The sequence below is a fragment of the Lepidochelys kempii genome, chromosome 8 (genome assembly GCF_965140285.1).
Source record: "Lepidochelys kempii isolate rLepKem1 chromosome 8, rLepKem1.hap1, whole genome shotgun sequence".
Classification (NCBI taxonomy): domain Eukaryota; kingdom Metazoa; phylum Chordata; order Testudines; family Cheloniidae; genus Lepidochelys; species Lepidochelys kempii.
Genome location: NC_136387.1, coordinates 56062428 through 56071348, shown reverse-complemented (window position 1 = coordinate 56071348; position 8921 = coordinate 56062428). Strand labels below are relative to the sequence as shown.

At 39.4% G+C, this 8921-nt stretch overlaps 1 protein-coding gene across 6 annotated transcripts in view; it reads right to left on the bottom strand.

Annotated features, from left to right (window-relative positions):
- Positions 1–1918: 1918 nt before the first annotated feature.
- Positions 1919–8921, bottom strand: part of SWT1 (SWT1 RNA endoribonuclease homolog) — a 71240-nt gene continuing 64237 nt past the window's right edge. For all 6 annotated transcript variants that reach the window (XM_073356678.2, XM_073356684.2, XM_073356683.2 and 3 more), the window contains one exon: positions 1919–2141. In XM_073356678.2, coding sequence (XP_073212779.2) covers positions 2036–2141 — 106 coding nt within the window. In that variant the 3' untranslated portion in view covers positions 1919–2035. The remainder of the gene's footprint in view (positions 2142–8921) is intronic.

Here is an 8921-nt window from a genome sequence, read left to right as displayed (position 1 = left end):
TAACAAGCTCTTTATTTAAAAGATAAATCATCATGCAACACAAATGGAAGTGAACCTACCCACTAAAAGCAAAAGTTTAGGATTTGCTAGAGCAGTGATATTCAGGCCTCAGCAGCCAAATTAGCCGTCAGCAGTACCCAGAAGTGCCACAGTAGTGAGTTCATTGTTTCATTTATATATTTTTCTCACAGCAAAATGACTGACCAGGTTTTCTACAATTGGTTAATACTGAACTTAATGTGGCTCATTCAGCATTATTCTAAAGCATAGCACTTCCAAATTTAAGTAAAATGTAGTCAGAAAAACTTCAGTTAAAGTTCTGATCCATACAACTAAATTAGCCTAGGCTTAGGTCTAATGTTCCACAGTGAGCACCCCCCAGCTTTTGTCAATCTTACTCCTTTCCAAGTCTGTACAGCAATGATACTCCACACACTAGAACTAACTATGGTGGGATATTTGAGAGGCGGACCCAAATGTCATAATGCCCATGAACTGAACATTGCTTAGGTATTGTTGGCTAATGACAGACCTTCATCCATATTAAATCAGTTTTAGTAACTGGTCAGAAAATTACTGAGAGCTCTCTAACTTTTAGCAGGCCTGGGGAAAAAAAGTATGTATATGTAAAATACATGCTGTGATGCATTCCTGACACACTACTGCTGCTTTGAAGAATGAAATGGTCAGTGTTTGAGGACAACATCATTGACAGTATGTCATGAACAATCCTGAATTTTTTACCCCAAGCATATTGGGTACACATTACAACAATCAGAATAGGGCAGCAAGGTATTTTTAAAAACAATTATTTTTCTGCAACTCAGAGCCTGTACTGTAACAGCTTCTGAGACATTTGTGAATTCAGTGCATAGAATAGTATATAAGAATATGAACAAAAGAAACCTTTCCCCCCTAAGGTGGTAGAATTTGCTTGCCAGATTTTATCAAGACCCAAATAAAATCTCATCCTGCTCTTTTCTATAAGTGATTGGACCCATTTGCATCTACATAAAGTGAAGATTGTGCTATTTTGAACAGCCCTATTTATTAAGGAGTTATACTTCCAATAAAGCTGTTAAAAAAATCAGTGAAACAGTTTTACAGATATCTCTGGTCTCTGTACAAGCAAATAGGTAGTGTTAAAGGGCAGAAGTATTGTAACTAGCTGTAGAGAAACTGAATAGCTGTGAACTGTTTCAGGAAACAGTCTGGTTATAATTACATTCCAACAGCAATGTGTGCAACTTGAACAGCAGCAAGGGAAATCATTTGAAGGTGCCCAGCAGTAGAAAAGTTCCCTTATAGATAAAGGTAGGTTGAAAAGGTGTGTGTGTGTGTAAGCAGTTTACTTGTTAGTACCTGTTTAACTCGTACACCTAATAAGAAACACTAAGATCTTACCTACACCTTCTTTGCTTAAGGACAGGAAATTCTCAGCCCTTTGCTGTATGTACTGGTCTGAGTGTTACTAAGTTGATCACTGAACTATCTTTCTAAAGTGGTGAAATCTCTTTTTTCCTCCATTTTGCCTGTCATGTTTTAGGCAGACCAAAAAAATTTTTCCCTCAGGCTTGTACTTAAAGGTGTTTGAGCACAATAGCTTTTGTAGATTTGGTCTTGAACCTCTGTTTCACACCACACCGTTTTCTTGCTTTGTTTGTGATAGAAGGGAGGTGTTTATAGGGCGGTCTTCTATACTATACAAAAACACGCTTTATTTTTTGCACTTTTAAATTAGTGGTCTAAATAGTTGATGCATGCTAAGTGTTCTTCTCTGGAAGATGAGATTTAACACGAATGCCAACAATTAATGCTGCTGGTGGACTCCTGTTACTAGCTGAGTCGGGGGGGGGGGAACATTTAATTCAGGAAATAGATTCAAGTGTAAATTAAACAGCACAGAGAAAAAAAAGACTAGATTTTGGTTGTTCTAACAGCTTCCATTTTATTTTTAAAAAAGAGTACAATTTAAGGAAGGGGAAGTTCAAGGGGGGAGAGAACACTAACTCAAAACCTGAATTTGATTGTAGTATCATAACCAGCCCCTATTTTTGGCCTCCGTGTGGACAGATGCATTGCATTGTGTAATAGTGTATTCCAGCTGTGCCAGTTGGCAACATCCAACTGTTAACCTCTCTCTAGAAGGAAAAGAAAAGATGTATATTAAACCAACCTGTCAGCAGTCAGTAACTTATAAAATGTCTATTTTGAGAGCAAAGCTGCATATTGTTATTCAAAGTGTTTTAATTTTTAGAAGTAACATGGTATTTTCAGAGAGGCTGTGCACGCAATCTTGACATCTGCTAAAAGTGCCATCCTTTATCTATATATTGTTTTAATCTTTCAAGTAGTAATATTAGTGAGTTTCAAAATAAGCTAAATATTCCCATCCCCAGCTGCATGCTGCAAGAACAGAAATCACTATCACCATATTTATGGAATTAACATTTACCTAGACAGTCATGTACATGGAATAAAGTTGCCCAATGTATGCAATTGAAACTACAGATTTGATTTTAAAAGCTCTTTTCCACTGAAGCTGTTTTTGAATTAAAACAATTTATGTAAATTCCACAAGTCACCTTTTCCTTTACTTTTGATTTTGTCTTCAGTTTTTCCTAAGATTGCCTCATAACAGACATTTCCACAAGGAATTTAAAATTAAGGGCTTAAGTATGTGAGCAGTCTCAGACTTCAGTGAGACTACTTGTACGCATGAAGTTAGGCACAGTACCTTGATGAATTAAAGCCTATTTGCTGTGTTTTCTGTTTTCCTACAGTAAACATCTCAGTTTTTATGGTAACCTCATCTGAGATCATTGGAAGGTTTATAAAGGTTGATCATTGTATGGCCCTGATGCTCAACTGCAGCAAAAGAGCATACAGTGGAACTTAGCTACCTAGCCATTAGATATGGGGTTCTCAAACTTCATTGCACCGTGACCCCTCACCCCCTTCTGACAACAAAAATTACTTCACAACCCCAGGAGGGGGGAACTGAAGCCTGAGCCTGATCAAGGCCCACTGCCCTGGGGGTTGGGGTGGCAAAATCTGATCCTCTCCGCTCTGGGGAGCCAAAGCTGAAGCTTGGGAGTTTCAGCCCCAGGCAGGGGGCCTGTAACCTGAGCCCTGTCTTGCAGGACTGAAGCCCTTAGGATTTGGCCCTGGGCAGAAGGCTTGGGCTTCAGCCCCCCAGCAAGTCTAAGCCAGCCCTGACAACCCCATTCAAAGGGGATCATGACCCACTTTGGGGTCCCAACCCACAGTTTGAGAACCGCTGCACTAGAGCTACTGGAGCTAGAAGCTGCCCCGATGCTACAGACAAATCTGTGACCTTCTTTTGCCCTCTCCCTCAGTCTAGAAAATAATAAGTGGAGTGTGTGTATTCTCAAATTAGGCATTTAACTTTCATGGGATTCTGTTAGTACAATCATTAACGTTTAGTTTAGACATGGCTTAATACTGCTCATTCAGAGTATAGGTATTGTATGACTTATACTGTGGTTCTAGTGTTAACCAATGATCGTTCAAAATTTATTTTGTTTCACTTTTGTTTTTTGGTTTGTTTAATTGTAGCTCATGTAGATGAAAGAGGACCCTGTTACAATACCTCCTTAACACAGTACACAAGCAATACATACAATGGGGCAGATAGTCAACTGGTGAAAATTGTAGAAGTTACATTGTCAGTTTACAGCAGTTGAGGATCTGCTCTAAGGGGTATTAAACCCTAGGTACCTGCAGCAATCAGAGTAACTTCTATTGTAAACAACACACTGAGTATGCAGAGTGGCAACTGCTGAGTTAATTTAAAATGGTATCCACTGCAGACACACACACAGGCCTTTCAGACTATGAGTAGACCCCTTGTCTGAGAAAGGTAATAAGTTTTTAGAGGAGAGAATAAATAAAGCCACCTTCCAAATTGCCTGATTTCCAATTTTTGTTAAAAAAAAGTCTGAATACATATTTGGTGTGGCTGTAAAAAAAATAAAGTCAATGAGTTTCATAGTTTTTACTGAGGTAGCCTCTGCTCCCCCTCCACTGGGGTTTCACAAAACCACACAGAGATGCTCTTTTAAACTTCATTCGAACAGCTAAACCTTTCCTAAGGCAGCTAGCTATTTTGCTAGATCTGACATCTGTATGTCTTTAAGTGTTCTTTCTAACTTGATCTTGTGTTGGATATTAAGTGGTGGATCTCACGCTATTTTAGCTTCACGTCACTAGTAAAGCTGGCAAATACTGAAACAAAAAACCCACCGCATATTCAAAATGTATTTTGCTGCACTACTGGAAGAAAATTAAGACTCAAAGCAAATTAAAATATTAATCTCTTAACACGTTTACCAGCACAAATATCCACAAAAATAGCTAACAGTAACAAGCTATTACTGATTCTCACAGATTTTAAATTCATGCTAGTGAGAATATGCCCTGTGCAAGGGATGCTAAGATACTGAGCCAATTGGGAAAAGGAGCACATTATAGGTCCTCTGTATCCAGTCAAAATAGCTCATACTTGTAACAAACCACCACAATTGAGTTACATACCAAGAATTGTTTGAAGTAGTAACTCAGCAAATAATTTTGAGCAGATTGTAACTTTTCTCATCAGAATATGTGAACAGACAAATATATTTGTTGAATAACGTCCCTTATGAATTACTTGCTCCATTCTAATTGGGAATGTCAATGCTCACAGACAACTTATGGAACCAATTTTTGCAAGTCTTAAAATGCATATGGGCAGAGGAAGTTACAATTACCTAGATGGCAGATGCATAATTTAAAGACTAGGCTACAAAGAGAACTAGAGATAATCATAGAATATCAGGATTGGAAGGGACCTCAGGAGGTCATCTAGTCCAACCCCCTGCTCAAAGCAGGACCAATCCCCAACTAAATCATCCCAGCCAGGGCTTTGTCAAGCCTGACCTTAAAAACTTCTAAGGAAGGAGATTCCACCACCTCCCTAGGTAACACATTCCAGTGTTTCACCACCCTCCTAGTGAAAAAGTTTTTCCTAATATCCAACCTAAACCTCCCCCACTGCAACTTGAGACTATTACTCCTTGTTCTGTCATCAGCTACCACTGAACAGTCTAGAGCCATCCTCTTTGGAACCCCTTTCAGGTAGTTGAAAGCAGCTAACAAACCCCCCCTCATTCTTCTGCAGACTAAACAATCACAGTTCCCTCAGCCTCTCCTCATAAGTCATGTGTTCCAGTCCCCTAATCATTTTTGTTGCCCTCCGCTAGACGTTTTCCAATTTTTCCACATCCTTCTTGTAGTGTGGGGCCCAAAACTGGACACAGTACTCCAGATGAGGCCTCACCAATGTCGAATAGAGGGGGACGATCACATCCCTCGATCTGCTGGTAGTGCCCCTACTTATACATCCCAAAATGCTATTGGCCTTCTTGGCAACAAGGGCACACTGCTGACTCATATCCAGCTTCTCGTCCACTGTCACCCCTAGGTCCTTTTCTGCAGAACTGCTGACTAGCCATTAGGTCCCTAGTCTGTAGCGGTGCATGGGATTCTTCCATCCTAAGTGGAGGACTCTGCACTTGTCCTTGTTGAACCTCATCAGATTTCTTTTGGCCCAATCCTCTAATTTGTCTAGGGCCCTCTATATCCTATCCCTACCCTCCAGTGTATTTATTGATTACTATAAATCTTCTAAAATGACAGCCACATAGAAATTCTATACAAATATCTCTGTGGTAACCACCCTGCAACACAGCATACAGTCACCACCCCTACCTTCAAACAAGTCTCAGTCGCTCTGGCTGTTGTCCATGAAGCTATTTTGACTTATTACACTGGCTTTGTCATAGTGTTGAAAAAAAATCTAATAATAATTGGACAAAAGAATTTACAATAGAAGTTTTATCATGAAGTATGTTGCAGTTGGCACTGAATCTCTTAGATCTACATCCATTGCAATTATGTGCAGCATTAAAAATCTAACACCTATTGGCATTACAGTCCCAATACCACCGTCTACCCAGGCAACACTTGATATGAATTTAGTGTGCATTTTGCCCAAGTAAGGATTTCAGCAGTATGTCCTTGATGCCAAGGGGTTCTAATGCAGTTGTCTCCAAACCTTTTGGATCGCGCACCCCCAGGCCAGCTCTAGGGAAGCGCAAAAAAAAAAAAAAGAAAAAAGGGGAAGAAGAAGAGATGCTGCCAAAGAATCAAAGGTGCAGGAGCGCTGCAGCCGCTGTGCCAACAGCGCTCCTTGGGCAGCGCACCTCCTGCCGTGCACCCCCAGGGATGATCTTGCTCACCCTACTTTCGAGACCACTGTTCTAATGCACAGGTAATGTAATGCCTCTGAAAAGCAGAGTGGAAACAGTCTGGCAAAAAGTCAAACTGTCACAAGATCCACAAGTAATGCTGAGATGGTCCAAAACTATTGCTAGTCCTACCATTCAGTCAAGACCCCATCTGTATTTGAACGGTTAGGTTTTTATTTCCTATCAACACTTTGCTCAGCTATTGAGACTTTTTCTAGCTACAGAACTACATTCCTTTCATCTGTTTGTGAATTGATACGTTACAGCTATTTAAATAATGGTCACTTAGTGTCATGCCAGAAGTGGCTCCACTGCTGTCAGTGGATGAGGTTCTCACTGGTTTATAAATGGAGCCATCAGTTTGGTAATGATGACAGTATATACATTTCCAATATCATTAATGAAGGAAAGATAGCCTTTGGAGACAGTCTAACTAATACTTGTGTATTTCTATTTAGTCACTGCAGTACTTGAATAACTAAACATCCTGAGCATCCATTACTTTGTCACAAGAGAATCTTGGGGGTGGAGATTGTTTCTGCCCCCCCCCCTTTTTTTTAAGAATGCATTTTATTTCACTTTACTATGCAAAGGAGGCTATTGTACGGCACCTTTAACATACAAATTTATTGCATAAATAATTGTTACAAGCTGTCTGCCTAGCCAGAGGTCTAGACATGGCCAAAACTATGGAATTCCACAGCCAACATCCAACTGATTACATAGAAATCACTAAAAGCCCGGATATCACTACCCTGAAAGATTCTTGCTATAGAAATAGCACAAAATTCTAATAGCCCCAATTACTAGCCATTAAATAAATAAATAAAATTACTAGATATAAAACAGAAACAGTAAGAGTCATGCAACAATCAATCAAGTACAAAGGGCTAAAGCATGGTTTTGGTAGAAAAAGTTAATGATAGTGACATCTATGGGGTCCATATTTATATTTTGTTAATGACTCTTGTCCAGGGCAAAGAATCACATGAGTTGGCCCACTGATTTAATTGGGGCTACCTGCATGAGTAAGGATTTAAGGGATTATGGGTTTTACATTCAAGCACCCAAATCTGCTAAAGTACCAGTCAAAACAAGATTGTTCTAACTGCTTTTCAAATCCCAAATACAGTTTTCCAGTGCTGGAGAATACATTTCTACCTCATACCACATAGTTACAATAAAGATTCCAGAAGCAGTACTTGGCTGTTATGTTACCTCTGCATTATCCAAAGTAATAAAACTCAATTTTTTCAGCAGATAAGACACAGAGGAGCGGAGAAGAGCAGTAGGAAAAGTTTTGTTTTGTAAACAGTCACTTTCACAATCATTCCCGCACACTTCTATAATACCCAATACATAATCACAGTACATTAAAGGCTGCATAGCAGAAATATACCTTTTTCCATTTTACATCTACACCTGACCATCGTTCTGAAAATGCCAGTGGCTCGTTGCTCTTTCCTACCTCATTGCAAGAGCAGGAAGCATTAACAGAGCATGTTGTCTTTGCCAAGTGCCAAAAATACCTGTCTGCTTGAATTAAGCATTGTGTGTGCAAGGCAGCAACGTAAAAACACTGGAGATCATTAATCTCAGCCCTTTTTAAACACAGGTTATAATTATTCGTTTCGGGACAAATGAGGCAAATGCCTATGCAAATATTACAGTAGGATTAAGTTAATGCCATGCTTGAAACAATGAATGCAGTGGGCATTTGCCTGGGTAAAGAGTAAGAGACAGACCCTCTACATCCTTTGGCTCTTTATCTGTTAAGCTTCTTCATTCACAGCAAGTTTTAAATTAATCAGTGGTATCACACCAGTTTACTTTGTCCACTTCGTAGCTCCTCTTTCTGTGTAGCTAGGAATTTCAGTTACAGCACAAGTTTCCTCCAACACAACCCATATTGTTGATGCTTGCTTGTGCTTTTTAATGAGTGATGTGTGTTGTGTTAGTTTTTGGCTAACTCTGTCGAGATCAAATAGGATCACAGATATTGAACATAGAGCCTGGTCCTATAACCCTTATTCACATGAGTAGTCACACTCACTGGAATCAGTGTGTGCCTGGAAGTAAATAGAAACAATTTGCACAAGTAATGACTACTAGTGCAAGTAAGAGTTGTAGGATCAAGCCTTTACTTTGAGCTGCAAGTTTAAACTAAATGCTTTCATGCAGCCTGAAGAAACAGCAATTGAGTTAGTTGCAGATCCAAGACTAAAATGACTAAATTACTTAAGATAAATTCAGTTATCTGCTCCAGGCAAGGGTGCATTTACACTGTATCTGCAACTGTTTTGCATTTAGAGTTTTGTTAGGCAATAACAATCGGAACATTAAGGATCTAAAGCTGGTTAAATGCTATTTCAGTGATTTCCTCACCCGCCCCCCCCTTAGCCATTTTGAACATTTATTTTTTTACCAAGAAACATTTTATCATGGATCTACTAAAATATTTTATCACAGAGGACTTAGGGACATTAAACAGCCTACTCACATAAGCACACGACAGGTCTGTTCCCTTAAATAACACTTCAAACCAGGTGCTGCATAGTTTACACACACATTATTTCTCTTCAACAGGTGAATATTACATGTCAATACAGC